This window comes from Oncorhynchus clarkii, chromosome 2 (genome assembly GCF_045791955.1).
Source record: "Oncorhynchus clarkii lewisi isolate Uvic-CL-2024 chromosome 2, UVic_Ocla_1.0, whole genome shotgun sequence".
NCBI classification, from domain to species: domain Eukaryota; kingdom Metazoa; phylum Chordata; class Actinopteri; order Salmoniformes; family Salmonidae; genus Oncorhynchus; species Oncorhynchus clarkii.
The window spans coordinates 20,512,059-20,537,754 of NC_092148.1; the positions used below are offsets into that span (position 1 = coordinate 20,512,059).

A 25,696-nucleotide genomic window follows, 5' to 3' on the forward strand; every position below is an offset into this window, starting at 1 on the left:
GCTTTCAGTGCTCTTAACGTCAATCATCCTGAAAATAGACTACCTGTCTTACAACGACAACATTATGGCCCTAACAGCTCTTAAAGTCAATGGCCAAATAGTTTCCAAGTTTCCTAGAGAATTTCCGTTATTCAGGTTTATGAGGAAAGGAAAGGATCACATAATTAGTGCCAGTCGAAGAAAGAACTAAGCCTTTTAGTCCTAGACTTTTCCCTGTGGTTGTCATCTCATAGGCCTAACAAGCAGTGATGTAATGTAACACAATAATACTATGGTGGATTTGTCTCAAACCACTTTTAAAAAACAGAACCGCAGCCCCTGCCCTAGAACTGATAAAGTGTACAACATATTAAAATGAAATGCACAGTAAATACAACACACAGCACGACACTTAAGAATCCAAAATAAAAACACAAGATCTGTCCGTCAATTAAATGTGTTTTTAATGGACAAATAAATATAACTTCAGTGTCTTTTTATGCTGCAGCAGCAGACGGTTAAATGTGACGGAGTCCTCAGAGGACATCCCCCGTCTGGGGAGCAGCTTGCCAATAACTGCATCCGGCAGAGCAGGCCAGTCCGCTTACATTGGCTTAATTCAAAAAACAGGACCACCACTTTTTACTTTATTCGAAACAACACAGATATAAGATCAAATGTACAAGTCCTAAAACTCCACCTGTAAAATAAAGGTCAACTCAACACTGTCCTGTTGTAATAATTCAGGATAATGACAGTTTTCTACACACACTAAACAATAACGTACGAGTAACTTGGTGATATGACTTCTGCTCTTCGATCATCTGTTAGATTACAGGCAGGTGCTTTAAATCTTTGGAATCCTTCCGCGCATAGCAACACTTCATACATCTCTCAGTGCACCCTATCAAAAAGGAAGTTGTTTGTAAAGGAAATCCAACAATGAACAGTGATCATGGGCAGAACAAATAAATATTTTGAGTCGAGGATACAATCCCCACTTGCCTGTTTTCAGATCTGTGTGTGCTTTAGCCAACTTCTCTGACTGTAATCGTCATGCCATACATGACAACGCACATACAGATCTGGGACCAGCCTAAATCATGGGCAATATATATATATTTTTTTTGGGGGGGGGGGGGGGGTTCAGTGCCTGATTTGATTTGTGTAGGTCTCTCACAAGTACTTGCTTCATAGACCATGGAAACACGTTTCTGGTGGGTGGCCTTTGGACTAGGACTGACAGTAGAGAACATGTAGAAGTACAGTTTAGTACAAGCAAGAAAATATATATCTGCTATTACACACACTACTAGCGCGCTCATATTTTAACTCTTTCCTGCTCGATGTTTCAACTGTAGATCAGTGAAAATAAATAACTCCAAATAAACAGTATAATGTTAAACAGTATCACAGTAACAGGTAAGTAAGTAAATGTGTGTAGGTTAAATGTTTTGGAAAGCATCAGTGGTATTGGGGTCTGGGTCAAAGTATATATATTTGTAAACTTTATTAAAATACTGCTAACACAGTTATCAAATGCCAACTATAAAATGCATAGTGTATTGGAAAGAAAACAAATATTATTTGTTGACCCAGGTCTGGTTGGAATGTCAGGTTGCTGTAGTAACAAGGGGTCCAGTTGGTCAGCAGAACAGCGGCCCAGGTTCTTCATGCTATGTAGGGTGCCCCATAGGGGGGAGGAGCGTTCTTGGATGGAATAGACATGGTGTCATCATATGGGGGTAACAGTACCTGAGAATACAGAATAAAGGGTGATCAAGACAAGTCTCTTCTAACATGTGACTGACAACAGAACACAAAGTGTTCAAAACTGTTTGACATGGTTAGAATATATTTAGTCACTGGCAAAGACTACAAGCAGTAATATTGGTAGTGGGTTAAACAGCAATTGGTCAAATATACTCTTGAGGATAAAGTGAAAATAGTGTGAGCTCCCAGAAGTGACACGATGGTCATATATAGAGAGGATGACAGAGGATTTCAAAACAGATCTGTAATGATTATATAATAGTCTGGATGGGAGAACCGAGAGAAATGAGAGAAGACGAAGAGAGAGAAAGGGAGACCGTGAATGAATATGGTACAAGTTTATTGAGAGGCCAAATCTATAGAGAGGGTCATGAATGAATGTGGTCCAAATCTATAGAGAGGGTCATGAATGAATGTGGTCCAAATCTACTGGAGCGGGTCCAGACTGAAATCAGTGAAGTGAAACAGAGTGATACTCAGTTTGGATTCCAGGCTGTGACTGTGGTTCTCAGACAGCAAGTCAAGTCCACTGTAGACCACATTCACATCCTATCTGACTGACATGAGTCAGGTTCAGTCAGCCAGTTCCTCTATGTCTTTGACGAGGTAAAGTAGAACTCCGTCTCAGATGTCCTCTCTTCAGACTACTACACTCTCTCTCTGGGGAACCAACCAAATACTATCATGGGAAATGGCTGGCCGTGTGTGTGTGCCTCAGATGTATGTAACCCATCCTGGTTTTCCTACTGACAGAAACATACTGTAAGCAACATCTATGATTCAATGCATTTTCGATGGACAACACCGTCAGAGGATACTGTAAAATATGGTTAGAGAATGCCATTGTCATCCTCACACACAACAGTAAGGCACTGGTTAGGGGCATAATGGCATTACAGTCCAGACTGGAGTCCATGTCATGGTGGACCTTTCTGATCTCAGACCAGTGATTTAACACTACACATTGTGCTTGATGTCCTGAAGCTATACTTCATTCACGGGGTGGTTTCCCGGACACAGATTAGGTCGAGTCCTGGACTAAAAAGCAACGTGTGTCTGGAAAACCGCCCCCTCGGTGGCTCCGCTCAGTCCAGACATACTGACTTTCAGAAATGTGGAAGACATCACATCTACAGTAGGCTATCCCCAATATTGTCTTACGTCAGATAGCGCGACTCCATCTGCTCTGTTCGAGGGCTTAGCGTCGTGTAGGAGTGACGCCACCTGTCGGAAGGCAATGCAGTATCCCTGATTATAATAACCTGTCAATAATACACAGATGGCTGCAGTCTACCTTTACACATGAAGTGTGCAGTCGGTCAATCCCCACGATAGATTTAAAAGGAATGGACTGGTGTAGGAAACTTCCTCTAAATCCCTCAAACAACAGCATTTAAGTTCAGGAGGGGAGTAAGGGAGTGCACACTTCAGGAGAGAAGTAGGGAATCAGAACACTCCCGTAGACTGGTGGTCTACCAGAATATTGTCTGACCACTGACCACTTACCAGAATATTGTCTGACCACAAGCCTTAATTGAAAAGCCTGAAAAGCCTAGACCTACAGAAAGCATGGCAGGCAGTATGTTGTTTTTCTAGCACATTTGACTAATGATTTGAATGGTTAAAAAGAGCAGTCTCGTCCAGTCCCTTCATAGCTAAGGTGTTTTACACCAAAACATCACGTCATTCCTCTACATCAGGGGTAGGCAATTCTTTTTTCTTTAAATAGGCAAGTCAATTAAGAACAAATACTTATTTACAATGACGGCCTACCAAGAGGCAAAAGGCCTCCTGCGGGGACGGGGGCTGGGAATAAAAATAATAATAATGTAGGACAAAACACATCATGACAAGAGACACTACTACATAAATAGAGACCTAAGACAACAACACAACATGGCAGCAACATGACAACACAGCATGGTAGCAACACAACAACACAGTAGCAACACAACATGGTACAAAAACTAGATTTTGATTTTTGGTCGGCGGGGATGGTCTGGGGGCCGGTACATAAAAATTGTTTGTACGCTGTAAATTGACCACAACTAAGCCCAAAGAGAGATTGTATCACACATGTCCATTTTAAACTGAAACATTAAAAACTTGCGGGCCATCTATAGCCGGCCCGTGCTCTCCATGTTCAAAACAAACCATGAGCATCATGAACCATTCGTAGTGGCTTGGAATTTAAGGTTTATATTCTGGAGACAAATAAAAATCAAATTTACATAAGCCTACTCCATCCCTTTTAGATATGAAACTCTTGTCAATTACAACATTATATAGTGACACATTCTACTGGTAGAACAAAAAGTCCTGATAATGGTATCGTTCTGACTCTCATCGTTGAGGTACAAACACTGTTCTGACAACTCCTCCCTCTCCTCTCCTACACCTGCATTGTGACATCACACAGTAATCCTCTTCCCCCAGGCTAGCTGGATGAGCAGTGCTGCAACGGTCTGATCGCTAAACTAGATCCTTGCCATGTTTTCAGGCTGTATTTCTCCCCTCCCCTGGTTCAACAGTGGATAACGTGTTGTAATATCTGCAGCGGAAGCAGAGGATAAGCAGCCAGGTGGCCAAGCTTGGGCTACATGATACCAGTAGGAGAAAGAGAGAGACAGACCGAGATCTTTTCAATGAGTAGGTGGCCAATGTACTGTAGCCATATTAATGAGTTTTCCAGTGTGGACTGGAGCCTCATCCACGCAAAGCCCCTTACTACAGCCCAACTTACTACAACTTTATACTTCCTTCCTATACTGACATGATGGCTTAACTGTTGAAATGTGCTCTCCCTCACCGTCTTGAGGGGAACCTAACCTACGCATAACATGAACCTGATCCGTGACCTGGAATAAGTTCATCCTTTTTCCATTGGATATGAGGTTTCTATGTTTTCTTTGTAAACACACAATAGCATCACACCGAGAAATCTATCATAAAAAAACATTTATCTAAAGATTTCTCCAGAATGAAAAGCACAAAGCAGAGGGAGTTTATGAGGAAGGGAGGGTAATTATAGAGTAGATGAGATATATGATAATACAGCACTGGTAAACATCTAGATTGTTTTCAACTCTGCAAGCAAAGGGTTAGAGTGAATAACAGAAACAGTATATTTTTTCAGCTGCTGTTTGAGTTGGAAATTACAACATATTATTGTAGGAGTAAATGCAATGTCGATATTTGCGGAAAAATATAACTGTCAAAAAGGTGGTTAGCATTCACAGAGGTGGTTTGTCATGAGTATATATCAGTTTCTTTCAAACCCAACTAACTGAACAGAGGAAATATACTTCATTGTATTACCCTGTAGTAACTACAGCAGACTGGTAGAAAATAAAAAAACAAACCCACCATGTCATAATGTAGGAATTGTCATTTATGTACTGTACAGCAATTGAAATAGATGCTTGTGTCCTGTGACTTACCGTGGTGTCATTAGTAGTGACGTATATCAGGACTTCTGTGGTGCTTCTTGCACGCACATACCGGTAGCAGTTCCACACACACGCTATCAGGTACGCCTGCAAAGGGAAAACCATTATCAAAGACATAAAATAAAAGAAATGTCAGCTGCTGATAAAGATAAGGTACAGTATCTGTCAAAGGCTCAATATTAATCTTAATCCAAAGGGATACTGTATAATTAATTCAGAAAGCATTCAGATTCAATCTCCAGCCCAATGCAGAGGGGTGTCATTCATTCACAAAATTACAAGACTCAATGTCCAGTCCATTGCAGAAAGGTATAGTATAGTACAGCTCATTCAGGAGGGTGGCACAAAAACAAGCTCAGGTAGCTTTCTGTGGTTCTGTCCTGTCCAGGCAAACATCATCATCTGGTAAAGCAGTAGGCAACTATAAAACAGTCTAGGACTGAGCTCAGCTGTATGTATACAGAGTGCATTCGGAAAGTATTCAAACCCCTTGACTTGTTCCACATTTTGTTACGTTACAGCCTTATTCCAAAATGGATTAAATTGCCCCCTCCCCATCAATCTACACACAATACCCCATAATGACAGAGCCAAAACAGGTTTTTAGAATTTGCACATTTCTATATATAACATTTACAAATGTTTTCAGACCCATTACTGAGTACTTTGTTGAAGCACCTTTAGCAGCGATTAAAGCCTTGAGTCTTCTTGGGTATGGCGCTACAAGCATGGCACACCTACATTTGGGGAGTTTCTCCCATTCTTCTCTGCAGATTCTCTCAAGCTCTCTCAAGTTGGATAGGCAGCGTCGCTGCTCAGCTATTTTCAGGTCGGGTTCAAGTCTGGGATCTGGCTGGGCCACTCAATGACATTCAGAGACTTTCCCAAAGCCATTCCCGCGTTGTCTTGACTGTGTGCTTAGGGTCATTGTCCTGTTGGAAGGTGAACCTTCGCCCCTGAGCGCTCTGGAGCAGGTTTTCATCAAGGATCTCTGTACTTGGCTCCATTCATCTTTTCCTCAATCCTGAGGAATTAGTCTCCCAGTCCCCGCCACTGAAAAACATCCCCACAGCATGATGCTGCCACCACCATGCCAGGTTTCCTCCAGGCGTGACGCTTGGCATTCAGGCCATAGAATTCAATCTTGGTTTCATCAGACCTGAGAATCTTGTTTCTCATGGTTAGAGTTCATTAGGTGCCTTTTGGCACACTCCAAGTGGGCTGTTATGTGCCTTTTACTGAGGAGTGGTTTCCGTCTAGCCACTCTACCGTAAAGGCCTAATTGGTGGAGTGCTGCAGAGATGGTTCTCCTTCTGGAAGGTTCTCCCATCTCCACAGAGAAACTCTGGAGCGCTGTCAAAGTGACCATTGGGTTCTTGGTCACCTCCCTGACCAAGGCCCTTCTCCCCTGATTGCTCAGTTTGGCCGGGCGGCCAGCTCTAGGAAGAGTCTTGGTGGTTCCAAACTTCTTCCAATTGAGAATGGTGGAGGCCACTGTGTTCTTGGGAACCTTCAATACTACAGAAATGTTTGGAACCCTTCCCCAGACCTGTGCCTCGACACAATCCTGTCTCGGAGCTCTATGGACAATTACTTCAACCTCATGGCTTGGTTTTTGCTCTGACAAGCACTGTCAACTGTGGGACCTTTTATAGACAGGTGTGTGCATTTCCAAATCATGGCCATTCAATTGAATTGACCACAGGTGGACTCCAATCAAATAGTAGAAACATCTCAAGGATGATCAATGGGAACAGGATGCACCTCAGCTCAATTTAGAGTCTCATAGCAAAGGGTCTGAATACTTATGTAAATAAGGTATCTGTTTTTTATTTTTAATAAAATGTGCAAACATTTCTAAAAACCTGTTTTCGCTTTGCAATTATGGGGTATTGTGTGTAGATTGCTTAAGAAACTGTTTTATTAAATCAATTTTAGAATAAAATGTGGATATAGTGAAGGGGTCTGAATACTTTCCGAATGCTCTATATATATCCCACTGCACACACCACTTAAATGAATTGACACCTGAATTGTCAATTTTACGGTCTCTTCAACAATGTGCAGTAAAAACTGTAGACCTCCATATGGTATATACTGTCTATAGACATTCTGTAAGAAATTCCAAAAGACATTCCTCAACATGCTAAACTCACATACAATCATCAATCCTCTGTGGATGATATGCTGATAGAGGTAGAAACATCTATACAGAACAATTATCACTTACTGACAGCTGAGCTACGCATCAACCCTTACTTTTGGATTGGACCAGAAGTAATAGAAACGTGTGGTCATCCTCATTATTATAGCATGTTTGCATTAAGATGCTCTCAGTAAGGTATCTCCACAGTTTTACATGGTGACACAGAGCCTTACTGAAGTCTATAAAAAATAAAACACATCCTCTTTCTCTCAATCTGTTTCCCTCCATCTGGATGGTCTTTGTACAACACAGGAGCTCTGTAGCAGCAGCCTAATAGAGCTAGCAGGCCATTTAGAGGGGCTTTTACAATGCCATAAAACAGAGTTGTATAGTGTGGTGGGACGTTGGCAATTGGCATCATCTGACAGTTTGTCAGAGCTAATGTGAAAGCTTTCTAACTTGGATGGGCCAAGAGCAACACTGACGAGGGCACTACCTCAATGGCTCCCATTATGGTGTTATGAAAACAGCCTTGTGAAACGGCTCCTGCCAGACGTTTGAACCTCTGCAGAATCCTCTGTCCGTCCGGCAAAGGTTTCTGCCATAAAAATAACCTGAATAACTTCCCCAGATGAACACCATTTTCCTCTCACACAGCATAAGCACTGTTTTGTCACTCATACAGTAAGTAACAAAACTTATACAATGTGTTAGGAATCTGTGGTAGGGAAATTTGCATGTGTCAGTTCAGTAGCAGTTACCTTGAAGGTGAGAATGCATCCGATGAAGAGGAGCACGATGAAGACCAAGCACACGTTGCTCATGGCCATGATGTCCTCTTTGTAGGGGAAGTTCTCAGGCTGTGAGGGTGACACCAGATAGTCAGACGGACAAAATCAGCTGCAGTGAGATTGGGGGTAAAGAGTGTGGTGGCTACATCCAAAATGGCACCCAATTCCTTATATGGTGCACTATCTAGTGCATTATACAGGCAATAGAGTGTTATTTCAGGGACGTTATTAGAATAAGAGTTTGACTTTGGAGTCCTTCTTACCAGCTGTTGGAGGTAATCTTGTATGGTGTTGGGGTAGACCACAATACTAACAGCCACCAGGGTGTTCAGTGCACAGTCAAAGACTTGGTAGCAGAAGAATGGGATGATCCAAGCCGCATGTTGCTGAAACAGGAAAAACAGTTTTATGTTAGCCACGAGGGAATAGCATCTGAAGAGCTGCAGCTGCAGGAAAGACTAATATATCTATCTGAAAAAAATAAGATTCAAACAAAACGTTCTGAACGATGCATTAAACGTAAATCAATGTGTTTCTGGTGGGAGGTTTGGTAAACTTTCTCCAGTGGGACCCAGCCATTCAAGACCATGTCTGTAAATCTTGATTTGAAAGTTTGTTTTTAAACTACATTTGGACAATAACGTTTAAACTATATTTGGACGATTCTCCTAGTGTCTTCATCTGTATTCATTCTTACGAGAGCAGACATAGTATACCAGTACGAGCAACAGCAGAACGCTATTGATGTGACGTTTGCTTACCTTATACGCACCGTAGGTCGCCATCCCAGAAATTAGTATCATCAGCAACGAGATCGCTGAAGCAATACACATGTCTGGAATAGAAGGGAATCGTACTGTATACAAGGTCTGCATTCAAATAAATTAATAACTGTAGCAAATGATGAGAAAATCACTTGGTGTTTGCCCTTGGGTGGTGATTGAATTAATCTCACAGTAATTTATAAGCTTATAATAAACTCAGCTCATTCCTAGTTTGACACTGATTATGTGAAAATGACCCAACTTGCTCTGAGTAGATGTAACCTGATCTTGATACCATGACATTGAGTGAATTTCACAAAAAACAAAAATACTATGTCACTGACTGTCAGCGTCACTGTAATCCTGTCCATCTGTGCACAGCCCAGAGAACACAGTAGTATGCTCCAACAGAACAGAACAAAAGCCAGTCTGCTTTAGTTCTGTAACTAGCCTGAACTGAATCACTGCCTGCCTCATAGAAATGTGCAGTTCCACCTATCATGGCACATTGATTTGAACAGGGATGGCCGTTCTAGTAATTATATTTCTATGGCCTGCCTAATGCAAGGCCAGTTGGACCAATGGCAAAAGAGATCACAGGACCGCTTAATCTGACCGGAACTGGGTCAACTCAGTCAGTTTCAATCAGACACTACTGTACAGACAACCAATGGCAGACATGTCAATTTGGCCAGCATATGCTGCTACAGTTCACTTCCAACCTGGGCAAGACCTAGCTGATTTAGCAAGTTTGTGAAAATACCCAACACAACTGAACATTAGACATGCGTGCCCACGGACTGAGATATTTGATCGGCTTTATTGTGAAGTGAGAGAAATACTGACTATTGGCTGCTTTCAATGATATCAAGTGATTTATAAAACCAGTAGTTTTGGCATTGATATGTAACGCCATAGTAGTTTCCATCGTTGTCATCACATACACAACAGACAGAGGAGTTGGCTAGAGCACAAACACACTGGCCCGTCAGGCTACTAAGGAGGCGTGGGCAGGCCTATGCAACGTCACACACATCTATCCCAGCATAAAGCCATAGGCTACTTACTGGCGTCATCCATGTCATCTAAGTCGTTAGCCAGCTCAGCGCTGGTCAGATGGTACTGGTCAGGATCGCCCAGGGCCGTGACGAGGATGAGTAACACCACCGCATTGATCAGCTAAAGGACATTAAGACATAAGGACATTTAGACTGACAAACAAGATAGGAATAGGATACATTTAGACATTTCAACATGAAGGAAAGGCTCCACAAGCATTTGATGGCATTGATCAGCTAAACACATAGACATCAGGACCAGTCTGACTGACAGGAGGATACAGATACATAATAGCTCAGCCTTTATTATAAAGGGATAACTTGCTCACCCAAATTACTTCATCATAGGATTCATTACTTAGGAACTATTTGGCTGTGTTCCAGGTAAGGAAACAGTCATTTTATAATTTGAGTGAACCACCTCTAACTCAGCAGTGTAGGCTGACATTCAATTTAATGTCAACATGATGGAACGACTCCACAAGGATAGTAATGGTGCATTAACTTTTGAATTAATTCTATATAAGTGCACAATGGAAAATGAATTATTGCCATAGCCTAAAGGCGTCTACCTGACACAAGACCTGTAACCTGTCCTGAAGGGCTGAGTGTACTGAACAATTCATTAACGTTTTTCCCCCACTGGTGTTTGGTTACGTTAACCCCTTCTTGGACTCCTTAGCGGAATAACTTGTTCGTCCATAATTAAAACAATCCATTAAATAAAATGTTATCACTTGCAGCCAAGCACAATGAGACTACTTTCTGCTGGATAAAAATTAACATTGAACATGGAAAAACGTCCTACAAATAATAACTGTTTTTGTTGGTTGTTGAGCCAATCTAAATAGTGTTGTGAATAATAGCGACTGTGAATGCTCACCATATACCAAACCCCCAGGATAACGGTGCCCGTGCGGACATGACAGCACAGGCAGCATCTGGTGGAATGCCATCGGTCCCACGGGGAAATCATATTTTACAATCCAAGGATGAGGCACTTCACAGATATCTATATCTAACTGTTAATGATAAACAATCCAAATAGATCGAAGTGAATTTCTTCTCCGGCAAGCGCGGTGTCGTCTGCAATTAGCGATAACACTCTCACGCCGGCTCTAGTGATCAACTCAGGCAAGTAGCAAACATTGGAGCATGTGACCTGAGCTGGATAGGATCAAGAGCCGGTGATGTAACTAGTTGTTTCGAGAATAATGTTCCCATCATCCCTCACCAAAACCGGGAAATATAAATAGTTATGCTGTAGCTGCCTGCTATGTTGATTGAGAATATTCACACGTCACAATGCCTTTCTTTAGGATCTTTATGGTAGAAATGAACAGAAAGGGCATATTTGAATATATTGCATTTGGAACATTCTGACAATAAAGACAGAGGTAAAGGACAAGTATCAAACACAATTTAAATAATTTAGACATTACTGTCCCCAATCAGGAGAAATGGAAGCAATTCACATTTCCAGAGGAAGACAGACAAGTGGAGAAAGGTTCAGAGTGCAGAATAAACATGGTCCAACATAAGACAATACATCAAAACTGTTGGTAGAGCACATGCCTACATTACCCAACCAATTAAGGCATCAAATTGTATTCCTGATTACTGCATCATTACAAGTACATCATTGATTAAAGCAGTTTGAAACCATCTTGTCTACAGCAGGACTAAACATTACTTTTCACTACACACCAGTCAGTTGCTAAAAAAAAAACTGAAAAATAGTTAACTGATTAATAGGAAAAACAGAAATACAAAATGGACAAATCAAATATAGAAAAGGGCCTTTATTTTGTATTATTTTTTACATATGGCTTGAAGCGTTTTTATTACAAAGAGGTTACAAAAGGTAAAGGACTTTTGAATCATCAACCACGGGTGGACAGGACAACACAGCCATCAATGGTAGAAGCAACTACACATCTGAGCACAACACTGATGGTCAAAATAACAGCAAGTAACTGAAAGTATGTCTCTTTTCCATGTACAGCAGAATAGTAGAGATACCACTAACACCACCTGCATCCAAATGCTAAACATGATTCCCTTGGGTCGTGTTCATTAGGCACCAAACAGTACAGCATGGACTGAAACGGGGAGGACTACCTGAACTTGTCAGATAGCAATCGCTTATTTAGTTTTTCCCTTTCAAAACGGTTTGCTGCCATGTGTCCTATTGAACACGACCCTATAGTGTTGGACTTGACCTTTTGAGCAGGAGTCACTGCACCAATATGGTTAACGATATAAACAGCAAACAAAGACTGCAGAATAAAGGCCAGTAATGTTAACATGACTCAGCTGAACCTTCCTCTATAATATTAATCTCAAAGCCACAACATCCCAATCACTATTAAATCAGGATTTATTAGTCATTTTCTAGATGTCTAATCATCAAACATGATCGTTCGAAAGATTCATTGGAATTGGAAAACAGTTTTCATATGTGTGCCCACACTACGATATTGATCAGAATCGCAGAATTTAGCTTTGCAGTTAATCTAGATCCAGTCTGCTTGACCAGGCTGCATTTTGGACATGAAGCTGGCCGGTCAGAACTTAGAAGTTTAATATTTCAATTTTTTTTAAAAGGGCAAGTATTTAAATGTTGCACAAACAGGATGAACAGCTGTTTTATCCAAAGTATTTTGCATAACACTTCATGTTCATGACTCCAATTCATGTTTCTCTTCTTGCCCGTTTCTTCTTCATCACTGGTTTGGAAGGCTGGGTCTCTTCTATGGGGAAAAACACAGAGAGATAAGTCTTACAATACAGGACTCCTAAGACAAGATACAGGTTGTAAAAAATAAAAGAAACATAAGACTTTAGAACAAGGAAGTGTGTAGAATCCATTCCAGAAGGATCACCAGAGTGAACATTTTTGTTCCAGCCCAGTACTACCACCTAAATCATCCAATCAAGGTTTGGATTAGAGGTCGACCGATTATGATTTTTTAACGCCGATACCGATTATTGGAGGACCAAATACAGCCGATAGCGATTAAAATCGGCCAATTTTATTTATTCATTATATATATATTTGTAATAATGACAATTACAACAATACTGAATGAACACTTATTTTAACTTAATTTAATACATCAATAAAATCAATTTAGTCTCAAATAAATAATTAAACATGTTCAATGTGGTTTAAATAATGCAAAAAAGTGGAGAAGAAAATAAAAGTGCAATATGTGCCATGGAAAAAAGCTAACGTTTAAGTTCTTTGCTTAGAACTTGAGAACAAAATGAAAGCTGGTGGTTCCTTTTAACATGAGTCTTCAATATTCCCAAGTAAGAAGTTTTAGGTTATAGTTATAGGAATTATTGGACTTCTCTCTATACCATTTGTATTTCATATACCTTTGACTATTGGATGTTCTTATAGGCACTATAGTATTGCCAGCCTAATCACAGGAGTTCATAGGCTTGAAGTCATAAACAGCTCAATGCTTGAAGCACAGCGAAGAGCTGTTGGCAAATGCAGGAAAGTGCTGTTTGAATGAATGTTTACGAGTCTGCTGCTGCCTACCACCGCTCAGTCAGACTGCTCTATCAAATCAGATATAATTATAATAACACAGAAATACGAGCCTTAGGTCATTAAGCCAAATCCGGAAACTATCATTTCAAAAAAAAAATGTTTATTCTTTCAGTGAAATACGGAACCGTTACGTATTTTATCGAACGGGTGGCATCCCTAAGTCTAAATATTCCTGTTACATTGCACAACCTTCAATGTTATGTCATAATTATGTACAATTCTGGCAAATTAATTACGGTCTTTGTTAGGAAGAAATGGTTTTCACACAGTTCACAACGAGCCAGGCGGCCCAAACTGCTGCATGTACTCCGACTCTGCTGGCACAGAACGCAAGAGAAGTGACAATTTCCCTCGTTAAAATAAATTCATGTTAGCAGGCAATATTAACTAAATATGCAGTTTAAAAATATATACTTGTGTACTGATTAAAAAAAAAGGCATTGATGTTTATGGTTAGGTTCATTGGTGCAACGACAGTGCTTTTAATTTCACGAATGCGCTTGTTAAATCACCCCACGTTTGGCGAAGTAGGCTGTGATTCGATGATAAATTAACAGGCACCGCATAGATTATATGCAACACAGGACAAGCTAGATAAACTAGTAATATCAACCATGTGTAGTTAACTAGTGATTATGTTAAGATTGATTGTTTTTTATAAGATAAGTTTAATGCTAGCTAGCAACTTACCTTGGCTCCTTGCTGCACCCGCGTAACAGGTGGTCAGCCTGCCACGCAGTCTCCTCGTGGAGTGCAATCGGCAATAATTGGTGTCCAAAAATACCGAAATCGGCCCTAATTAATCGTCAATTCCGATTAATCGGTCGACCTCTAGCTTGGATATTAACTGGAGTGTAACAAAAAGGTGCAACCCCGTGGGGGAGTGGATTGAGAAACAATGCACAGTGTAGTGAAGTTTGAGTGGAGGCTGAGAGAGAACTGCAGCCCTGCCTGTATACAGCCTTGTGTTTTTAGGGTTGCAACATTTTAGTAACTTTCCCTCTGAGGATTCCCGGACTTCCTTCTTATTCCAAAATTAATTCCAGGAATCTTCTAAAAAGGATTTCGGGAAAATCTGAGAATTTTGGGAAATTTACCGAAATTTTGCAACTGTATGAATGATACATTAAAGAAAAGGGCTGATGCACTAGTTCAGAGCTGGGATAGCCAATCAGACTGAATAGAGGGAGGGGACATCTGGTAGTAATAGCCTGGCCTAGCTGCTTCCTACGCCTCCAGAAATGAATAGCTACATGTTGCCACAACTAGGGGACGACATCTGGTTAGGAAGAAGGTGAGCAGGCAGCTTGGTGGCCCAATCATTCACACAACATGGCCGCCCTGCCCAGGAACAACACCAAGCAGCCCACTAATTTGTCTAGATCTGAATGGTTTGAGGTCAAGGTAAAGCTATTCCTTCTTTAATATTAATGTGTTTCTATTGTGATCATAGTATAGCAAGAAATGAGTGGGGATACAGAATAGAGGAAAGTATAAAGTGAAGTAAGATGTATGCAGGGATCGGACCCCAGCTGCTGGCAGAGATACGTAGTCCAGGGTCTGCAGCACTACCACTAGACCAGACTCCAGTGTGATTCACACTTAGTTCTGATACACTTACTATGTGTTGGAGCAGGTAGACTGTTCTGCTTGGCAGTAGGCTTTGTCTCTGCGGGTTGGGGTGGCACTTGTGCGATGGGGGCTGTGTTCTGAACCACCACTGGTTGCTCCACTCTTGCCTGCGGGAAGAAACCTTGGGATTAAAGAGGGTGTAAAGAACCTCTGCCTCTGGGGATGCTCTTGGGCCAACAGGGATCCACTAAACAGACAGAAATTGTGTCCTAAATGGCACCCTATTTCCTTTATTGTCCTTACGAGCCTAAGTCAAAAGTAGTACACTATTAGGGAATATGGTGCCATTTGAGACGCAGACATTGAGGTCAATAGAACAGTGTCACCAACCTTCACAGCAGCAGCGTTGACAGCCTGGACAGTAGGAGCAGCAGGCTCCTGGATTGGCTGCTTCTTCACCTTGGCCTCAGTAACAACCTTTTTACTTGGCTCCTCTGACTCCTGTCAATAACAGACAGACCAAATTTGAACCAATCAGGAAGGTCACAGGTAGCAATGACCCAATGAGGGACTCAGCAATATAGTTCTAATGAGTGATGGTAACAGTTTAAATTAAGTTGCTCTATTCCTGTGTAATAAGACTAATTGCTATAGTAACATCGTAATAATGTTAGAGGAATCCAGTAAGTGCTTAGTCTACGGTGATACCTGGCCAGTAACTACAGCATCTTCAGCTTGCTTCTTCTTCTTCTTTTTCTTCTTTTTCAATTTACCAGTCCCATCAGCGGCAGGCTCCGCCTTTTCTGTCTCTTCATCAGATACCTGCTGTGAAACAACATTCAAAGTACAAAACTAAATTAAATATTTGACAGATCTAGACTGCTCAACCCAAATCAACCTTTCCCCAACTTGAGCTTAAAAAGTCTAAATAATAACAAGGGGAGTGCGTACAGTAAGCAGCAGATATTTTTTATACACGAGAAGGCTCCTGAAATGTAAATGTGCAGTTTTGTTCGTCAGAGGCTTTTAAAACGAAAATCCCCAAATCACTACTACTACTACTACTCCGTGCAGAACCTTGTAGAGGATAGAGCATTGTCTCTTTGTAAGCTACTGTTGCACTCCTGTCAAACTAGTCCCATTTCAACAATGTAGTGCACACTACCAGTCAGTCTATCCTCACATATGCATAAGGTTAGAGGTTTTTAAATGCACTATTTAAATTAAATCCCTGACATCTCTCTCCATGATGAAATGTTCTGTTTAACCAGGAACATCACTGGAGATGGTTTCTTTCTCTCCTCAACATCCCTAGATTATATTTAGAGTATTTAAATATAAAGCATGTTATTTATTTAACCAGGAACAGGCCCTTGATGTTAGAAACCTCTCGTGAGGGGCACCTAAAAAGTGATGTCACAACTGGCGACTAACCTTGACAGTCTCTGGCAGGGGCTCCTCGAGGGCAGGGGGGACAGCCTCTACTGGAGCAGGGAGTTCCCCATAGTTCTCCCACCCCTCCGCTGGGGCATTCCAGTCAGAGTACCCGTCTGCTGCAGCAGCAGACCCATCACCATCTGAAAACACATCCAGAGGAAAGCTCTAGTTATAACACATCACAAATACACAACCTTTACAACACATGGTACAGACAGAGATTATGATTTTCACTCCTACAGCAGTCTCCTGACAACAATACAGTTGGACTGTGCAGAATCACTGATCTACAGACCACCTTGCAACCCGTATAGCTACTCATGTGATCAAGATAGAACAGGTCGTGGCACATAATTGGTTATATAATCCCTGCTATATGACTTTTATTGCCAGTGTAAAGTTGTTTTACTTACTCAGACCAGACCACTCGTCTTCCACTTGGGGCTTAGGCGGGCTGGGACACAGCAGCTGGGGTTCTAAAAACAAATCACGTCTAAAAGCTTTAACAAGAGCAAGGTAGTGTGTTTAATTTGAAAACATAACATTTTGTGAAAGCAGAATTTCAGGTCATCCCACCCCCTAACCTTTGAACACCTAACAGCTAATTCCTAACACCTAATTCTTTGAACTCCTAACAGCTAATGGGTGAAAGCACAATTGTTTTTAGACCGAGCACACATCAACTTGGCTTCATGGCGGACTATCATCAATACACTCAAACTAATATTGCCATATGATTTTTTTTAAATTGTTTTAATAGATACATTTTTTCATATTATACAATCTGATTAAATATCTATACTGCCCTACAAAGGCAAAACGCAGTAACTAAGTATTTTTTTTACGGCAAAATCTGACTTGTCTTTTTCTGTCTAGACAGACCGCAATTTCTGATACTCCATGATATACTCTGATTAACTGGCTTGTTCTTGTGTCAGGAAGCTAAATACCATATTAATCAGATAATATACCTGGCCATTACAAATTCATAGTTTGTGCATTTTGCCTTTTTAGGGCAGTATACTTGTCTGTACTGTAAACCATGCCATCTAGAGGCCAAAAGTTGATCCTACACCAGGAGTATACAACGAACATTCACTCCATTACCTGATGTTATCCCCGCATCAATGACAGTGCATCCTCCTAATAACACATCGCAAAAGCAAACCTCAGTGAAAAAACTCCTGCCAGTAAAAATGTAATTGTACTGTGTGAACTTTTCTGTATCCCCTGCATATGACTAATAATGTTTGATTTGATTATATGTACAGATGTGGACAAAAGTTATGAGAATGACACAAATATGAATTTCAACAAAGTCTACTGCCTCAGTTTGTATGATGGCAATTTGCATATACTCCAGAATGTTATGAAGAGTGATCAGATGAATTGCAATTAATTGCAAAATCCCTGTTTGCCATGGAAATATTTTTGGGGCGATTCAGTTCATTTGCACTGCATTTCAGCCCTGCCACAAAAGGACCAGCTGACATGTCAGTGATTCTCTCGTTAACACAGGTGAGTGTTGACGAGGAAAAGGCTGGATATCACTGTCATGCTGATTAAGTTGGAAGCTGGAAGCTTCAAAAGGAGGGTGGTGCTTGGAATCATTGTTCTTCCTCTGTCAACCATGGTTACCTGCAAGGAAACGCGTGCCGTCATCATTGCTTTGCACAAAAAGGGCTTCACAGGCAAGGATATTGCTGCCAGTAAGATTGCACCTAAATCAACTATTTATCAGATCATCAAGAACTTCAAGGAGAGCGGTTCAATTGTTGTGAAGGCTTCAGGGTGCCCAAGAAAGTCCAGCAAGCGCCAGGACCATCTCCTAAAGTTGATTCAGCTGCGGGATTGGGACACCACCAGTACAGAGCTTGCTCAGGAATGGCAGCAGGCAGGTGTGAGTTCATCTGCATGCAGTGACGCAAAGACTTTTGGAGGATGGCCTGGTGTCAAGAAGGGCAGCAAATAAGCCACTTCTCTCCAGGAAAAACATCAGGGACAGAGAAAAATCCTGCAAAAGGTACAGGGATTGGACTGCTGAGGACTAGGGTAAAGTCATTTTCTCTGATGAATCCCCTGTCCAATTGTTTGGGGCATCCGGAAAAAAAGCTTGTCCGAAGAAGACAAGGTGAGCGCTACCATCAGTGCTGTGTCATGTCAACAGTAAAGCATCCTGAGACCATTCATGTGGGGTGTTGCTTCTCAGCCAAGGGAGTGGGCTCACTCACAATTTTGTCTAAGAACACAGCCATGAATAAAGAATGGTACCAACACATCCTCCGAGAGCAACTTTGGTGACGAACAATGCCTTTTCCAGCATGATGGAGCACCTTGCCATAAGGAAAAAGTGATAACTAAGTGGCTCGGGGAACAAAACATCGATATTTTGGGTCCATGGTCAGGAAAATCCCCAGACCTTAATCCCATTGAGAACTTGTGGTCAATCCTCAAGAAGCGGGTGGACAAACAAAAACCCACAAATTCTGACAAACTCCAAGCATTGATTATGCAAGAATGGTCTGCCATCAGTCAAGATGTGGCCCAGAAGTTAATTGACAGAGGTCTTGAAAATGAAGGGTCAACACTGCAAATATTGACTCTTTGCATCAACTTCATGTAATTGTCAATAAAAGCGTTTGGCACTTATGAAATGCTTGTCATTATACTTCAGTTTTCCATAGTAACATCTGACAAAAATATCTAAAGACACTGAGGCAGCAAACTTTGTGGAAATTAATATTTGTGTCATTCTCAAAACTTTTGGCCACAACTGTATATATGCAGTGCATACTCCAGGGAAATATTACTACTATCATTACCTTCAGTCTCCTGCCCCCAGACAGCGGTGTCTTGGTTGCTCTCAGGAGTGGTCCAGTGCCCCTCATCAGGAAAAATGGTAAGGGCTGGGGCCTCTTGGGCTGTCACAGCCAGGTCAGGCCGTTCTTCAGTCACTACCGGAGCCTCCTCACTGCTGATAGCTGACACCAACACACACACATTTAACAACCTTCAAGAACATCCACACATTGGCACCACTTTAAATAGTTTGTCAAAGAAAATGACTCCAACCAAGTACTGTACAAGTAAGAGAATGAAGCTCATGTTTTCTTAAAATGGGACATGATTTGATTTCTCCCTTTCATTAACTTCTCTCCTAACCCTTAATCAGATGCTAATTTTAATGAATGTGTATTTTTTACCTTGAGGTCTGACTACAGCAACAGCAGCGACAGCATCTGCTTTCTCAGCTTTGGTTTTGGAGGATTCTCCTTGGGAAATAACAGTGTTGTTTGAAGGCAAGGCTGTAGCTATATTTCCATATACATTTATATTTCCTATTTGCAAAGGGAGAGCAGGTCAACACAAAAAGAGCAGTAGCCTGGAATCCAAACTGATACACTCAGTTTCTCTAATGTTTCAGTGGGAAAACACATGTCAGTTTGGATTCTAGGCTAACAGAGCAGTTGACAAGCAGCACCTCTCTCTCTAGGCTCAGAGTCCTCCAGGGCATGTACTTACAGAAGGTCTGACCAACAGGGAACCAGCAGAACTCAATAACAGGAGAAGACAGAGTAGCAGTCTCCCTGGATGCCAAATTAGTCTGTTTACCAGTGGTGGAAAAAGTACCGTAGCTGTCCACCTGGTCAACTGCCATACTTGAGTGAAAGTAAAGATACCTTAAAAGAAATGACTCAAGTAAAAATCACCCAGTAAAATTCTACTAGTAAATGTCTAAAAGTATTTGGTTTAAAATATACTTAAGTGAAAATGAAAGTATAAATTCCTTATATTAAGCAAACCAGATGGCACCATTTTCTTGTTTTTTTTTTATTTACAGAAAGCCAGGAACACTCCAACACTAAGACATAATTTACAAACAAAGCATGCGTGTTTAGTGAGTCCGCCAGATCAGAGGCAGTAGGGTTGACCAGGGATGTTCGATTGATGTGTGTGAATTTGACAATTTTCCTGTCCTGCTAAGCATTCAAAATGTAACGAGTACTTTTGGGTGTCAAGGAAAATGTAAAAAGTACAATATTTTCTTAAAGAACGTAGTGAAGTAAAAGTAGTCAAAAATATAAATAGTAAAGTAAAGTACAGATACCCCAAAAAACCACTTAAGTAGTAATTTAAAGTATTTTTTACACCACGGGTGTTTACAGAAAGTTTGTGAAAGTGTGTGAGTCTTTAACCAAGCTCAGGCCTGCTCAGCTGCAGCCTTTTGCCAGCAGAGAGGTATACCATAAGGTGATAGACCTAGCTAGCTTTACCTTTCTTCTTCTTTTCCTTCTTCTCAGAGACAGACCCAGGGGATGCAGCTTTGGGGCTGGCCTTGGTTGACTCTGTGGGAGGAGTACTAGGCAGAGGATCCACTCCTCCAGGGCTCCCTGAGCCGTCACCGGAGGTCTTGTCTTTACGGCGCTGCTCACGCTTCTCCTTGTTACTGATCTTGGTCTCCCAGGTGCCTGATACTGATAGACATGGAAGGTTAGTGGGAGGAAGTTAAATAGGCCTACATCTCGTGTTCAAATCCACTGTTAGAATGTCAAGGCTTTGAGTCCGGTTTCCCAAAACCATCTCAAGACTATGTTCATCGTTAGAACCTTCTTAGGAACATCGTTACATCTCCGAGCTGTTTCCCAAAACCATCATATCTAAAGTTGCTCTTGAAAATACTTGTTATTTAACAACTGCCTCAGACCACTCACTTATAATTCAGTGTATCACAATGCCAGTGGGTCAGAAGTTTACATACACTAAATTGACTGTGCCTTTAAACAGCTTGGAAAATTCCAGAAAATGACATCATGGCTTTAGAAACTTTTGATAGGCTAATTGACATTATTTGAGTCAATTGGAGGTGTGCATGTGGATGTATTTCAAGGCCTACCTTCAAACTCAGTGCCCCTTTGCTTGACATCATGGGAAAATCAAAAGTAATCAGCAAAGATCTCATAAAAAAATTGTAGACCTCCACAAGTCTGGTTCATCATTGGGAGCAATTTCCAAATGCCTGACAAACGATAGTACGCAAGTTTAAACACCATGGGACCACGCAGCCGCCATACCGCTCAGGAAGGAGACGTGTTCTGTCTCCTAGAGACTAACATAATTTGGTGCGAAAAGTGCAAATCAATCCCAGAACAACAGCAAAGGACCTTGTGAAGATGCTGGAGGAAACGGGTACAAAAGTATCTATATCCACAGTAAAACGAGTCCAAAATCGTCATAACCTGAAAGGCTGCCCAGCAAGGAAGCAACCACTGCTCCAATTACCACCATAAAAAAGTCAGACTACGGTTTGCAACTGCACATGGGGACAAAGACCGTACTTTTTTGAGAAATGTCCTCAGGTCTGATGAAACAAAAACAGAACTGTTTGGCCATAATGACCAACGTTATGTTTGGAGGAAAAAGGGGATGCTTGCAAGCCGAAGAACACCATCCCAACCGTGAAGCAAGGGGGTGGCAGCATCATGATGTGGGGGTGCTTTGCTGCAGGAGGGACTGGTGCACTTCACAAAAAAAGCATCATGAGGAAAATTATGTGGATATATTGAAGCAACATCTCAAGACATCAGTCAGGAAGTTAAAGCTTGGTCGAAAATGGGTCTTCCAAAAGGACAACGACCCCAAGCATGCTTCCAAAGTTGTGGCAAAATGACAACTTCTTGGCGCATCCAACCCGTTAGCGGGATCATTTGTCAACATCCGCTGAATTGCAGAGCGCCAAATTCAAATTAAATTACTAAAAATACATTTTCATGAAATCACAAGTGCAATATAGCAAAACACAGCTTAGCTTGTTGTTAATCCACCTGGCAAGTCAGATTTCAAGAAAGCTTTACAGCAAAAGCTATCCAAGCTTTGATGTTAGGACATCGCTCAGCAGACAAAACATTACAAACAGCTAGCAGCAAAGTAGATTGGTCACGAAAGTCAGAAAAGCAATAAAATGAATCGCTTACTTTTGATGATCTTCGGAAGTTTGCACTCACAAGACTCCCAGTTACACAATAAATGTTCCTTTTATTCGAGAAAGATTATTTTTATATCCAAAAACCTCCATTTGGTTGGCGCGTTTTGTTCAGAAATCCACAGGCTCGTGCAGGTCATGACAGGCAGACGAAAATTCCAAATAGTATCCGTAAAGTTCGTAGAAACATGTCAAACGTTTTTTATTATCAATCCTCAGGTTGTTTTTACAATAAATAATCGATATTTCAACCGGACCCTAGCTTTTTCAATAGGAGAGAGAGAGAAAATGTCTGCTCCAAGCTGTTGCGCATGCAAAACTCTGCTGTCACCCAGCCATCCACTGACGCGATGTGATTGTTCTCGCTTATTTTTCAGAATAAAAGCCTGAAACTATGTTTAAAGACTGTTCACACCATGTGGACAGGAATCGGGTTGATATCCATTTAACTGGAGAGAAGGCATGCAATGGAACAGGGAGATTTGTTTCTCTTAGGCACTTCCTGGTTGGATTTTCCTCAGATTTTTGCCTGCAATATCAGTTCTGTTATACTCACAGACAATATTTTGACCGTTTTGGAAACTTTAGAGAGTTTTCTATCCTAATCTGATGCAATTATATGCATATTCTAGATTCTGGGCCTGAGAAATAGGCAGTTTCATTTGGGTACGTTTTTCATCCAAACATCAAAATACTGCCCCCTACACTCAACAGGTTAAGGACAACAAAGTCAAGGCATTGGAGTGGCCATCACAAAGCCCTGACCTCAATCCTATAGAGAATGTGTGGGCAGAACTGAAAAAGTGGGTGCGAGTAAGGAGGTCTACAAACCTGACTCAGTTACACCAGCTCTCTCAGAAGGAATGGGCCAAAATTCACCCAACTTATTGTGGGAAGCTTGTGGAAGGCTACCCGAAATGTTTGACCCAAGTTAAACTATTTAAAGGCAATGCTACCAAATACCGATTGAGTGCATGTAAACTCTGACCCACTGGGAATGTGATGAAGTAAAAGCTGTATATATTTGTAACAATAGGTGATCTCTCTTGGAGCTGATCCATCCTCAGTCTTGTGGAATAATTCTAATGTTAAGGAAAGTTTGGAAAGGGAGAACGCTGATCCTAGGGCAGTGCACACCCCCCCAAAAAAGAAAATCCTGGTCAAATAGTCTATGAATGCATGAATGATTGATTTCATCTAACACATTAAAATGTTAATAATTTCAATTTCTCTGCAAGGACGTAATATTTATCTGTAAATGTAAGCCCCCACTGCGCTTTGCTAGGCACAAATGATTGAAACACTTGGTGATATTAGTGGTGGTGCCTTATGGCATACCTTCCTCTGATTCCTTGCCATGAGAAGAAGCAGTCTTAGCCTCCTTTACTGCCTGTTTCTGCTTCTTCTTGGTCTTCTTTACCTAAACATATAGAATTCAACATGGTGGATTAATGCTACAAGGCAAAGAAAGGGAAAGTGTTACCAGACTCATCGCCCCCTGCACCATTAGAACAGAAACCCCATGTTATTAAAGTCAATCAAGTCAACACTGTCAAGCTAGGTCTAAAAAAAATATATACATATGAAATCACAAATCTGTCTACCAAGAGCCTTTTGACATGTAATTTATAGGCTATACAGTCCTTACAATCTCAAATGCTATAAATCAAATAAAAAGTATTATATTTTAAAATGTCAGCCCCTCAAAGCAGATTGATGCCAAAAACAAATATAAAGAGCATTAACTGACAGTCAACTGGGTTGAGAGCTGTATTTGATCATGGAGGAGCCACATTTGACACTAGCTAGGTAAGGAAGCCATCTGTCCCATCCTTTAGGATTTGCTACATCTTCAAATTAATATCTGGCAACCAGACACCGCACGCCACAGGACAGTAGGCGTCCGAAGGGAGGCACGCCTCTAGTCTAAAAGCCACATCATCACTAGTAAAACTCCACTACAAACGCCATAAGTTAGGATATAATGTAGCTAGCTATAATGTAGCTAGCTATAACCAAGCAGATCTGAAATTATTTTGCATACAAAGGAATTTGTTTTGTATACAACAGACTCAACTTTCACTACAGTCTCCCAGGATAGCATACAAGCATTTGCCTCAACAAGCAACATTAGGCCTACCTCAGAAGCCTTTTCTGTCTTGATTTGAGGAGAATGATGTGGCACTACTGGCAGGTTGTCTTCAGTCACTCTGACGTCCTCTTGTAGCTCAGCAACTACACTACCATTTGGCTGTGATTTCTGTGGGGCAAAAGAAAAGACAAGGCTGAATTTAAAAACAAATATTAGTTTGGCTCATGTGACAAGTTAACGTTAATCTAGCTAGCCTAATCATGCTAATGTCGGCTACTACTAGCTAGCTACTGTGATAGTGCTGTCAAAATTAGCTAGTAAGCAAACATTGAAAACGTTACCTTTTCTGTAGTTTTCCTTTTCGTTTTTTTCGGTTCCTCCGTTTTTGCCACCTTGATAGAAGCTGGTTTAGTGCTTTCAACGGTCTCAATTTCAACTATGGTCGGTCGCTTCTTGAAGAGCCTGCGACATGCGGAGGCCCACATAGCCACCATTAGCACGAGCCCAATGCACGCTGCTAAGAAGATCAACCATGGCGGAATCTCGGGCTTCACTCCAAAATCCACCCCGAGTTCTGAGTGCAAGAGGTCTAGGCCAGTGGAAAGAAGCTCATTCAGGCGACCTGCTATCAACTTGACCTGTTGACAGGTCGCGTCCTGCCAGTTCTCTGCCATTTGGGTTGATCTCGATGATTGACAGAATATGCAAAAGTTAAGGTTAGCCGGCTAAAAATAACGGTTTTGACAGGGCAAACAATAAAACCACGATCATCGCTAGCTTGTCAGCCACCTAGCCGCTAACGCGTTAGCTAGCTGTCACTCATGTAACATTTGAGTCCGTCAAAATGGGTTAGCCTCGTATAGCTATTTGTCCAGCTCGTATGACTGATGAACCGGTTTCTTGCCCACTGATAAAGCAAGGTTGACTTTAAGGAGCAACAGAAAAAAGGCAGTGCTTTAGCAGCATCCCGCTCTACGATTGGTGCAACGTCACGGAAGGAGGAGTCCCTCTGAAGTCATGACGATTTTCCTCATACAGACGAAAATGGTGGTCCTGGACTAGAACAAGATTAATTGGGGTTAGTTATCAG

At 41.4% G+C, this 25,696-nt stretch overlaps 2 protein-coding genes across 8 annotated transcripts; both read right to left on the reverse strand.

Moving 5' to 3' along the window:
- Positions 1–426: 426 nt before the first annotated feature.
- Positions 427–11,107, reverse strand: LOC139423877 (lysosomal-associated transmembrane protein 4B-like). Of its 2 annotated transcripts, XM_071175520.1 has the most exons (8): positions 10,844–11,088; positions 9,970–10,081; positions 8,900–8,973; positions 8,402–8,524; positions 8,109–8,207; positions 5,193–5,288; positions 2,914–2,976; positions 427–1,734 (listed from the first exon to the last, which is right to left on the reverse strand). In XM_071175520.1, the coding sequence occupies exons 1-8, from the start codon at positions 10,934–10,936 to the stop codon at positions 1,651–1,653; spliced, it is 744 nt and encodes a 247-aa protein (XP_071031621.1). In that variant the 5' UTR covers positions 10,937–11,088; the 3' UTR covers positions 427–1,650. The 2 variants fall into 2 exon arrangements, with proteins under 2 accessions (XP_071031621.1, XP_071031628.1); XM_071175527.1 differs by lacking the exon at positions 2,914–2,976 and having other exon boundaries at positions 10,844–11,107.
- Positions 11,108–11,747: 640 nt separating this feature from the next.
- On the reverse strand, positions 11,748–25,582 carry LOC139423962 (protein LYRIC-like). Of its 6 annotated transcripts, none has more exons than XM_071175634.1 (13): positions 24,948–25,582; positions 24,655–24,774; positions 23,853–23,934; positions 20,809–21,009; positions 19,738–19,806; positions 19,357–19,515; positions 17,642–17,677; positions 16,948–17,010; positions 16,532–16,674; positions 15,806–15,919; positions 15,488–15,598; positions 15,147–15,264; positions 11,748–12,713 (listed from the first exon to the last, which is right to left on the reverse strand). In XM_071175634.1, exons 1-13 carry the CDS (start codon positions 25,278–25,280, stop codon positions 12,655–12,657), a joined length of 1,608 nt encoding a protein of 535 aa, XP_071031735.1. In that variant the 5' UTR covers positions 25,281–25,582; the 3' UTR covers positions 11,748–12,654. The 6 variants fall into 6 exon arrangements, with proteins under 6 accessions (XP_071031735.1, XP_071031727.1, XP_071031759.1 ...); XM_071175626.1 differs by having other exon boundaries at positions 15,806–15,922; XM_071175658.1 differs by lacking the exon at positions 19,738–19,806 and having other exon boundaries at positions 15,806–15,922.
- Between the last annotated feature and the right edge of the window lie 114 nt (positions 25,583–25,696).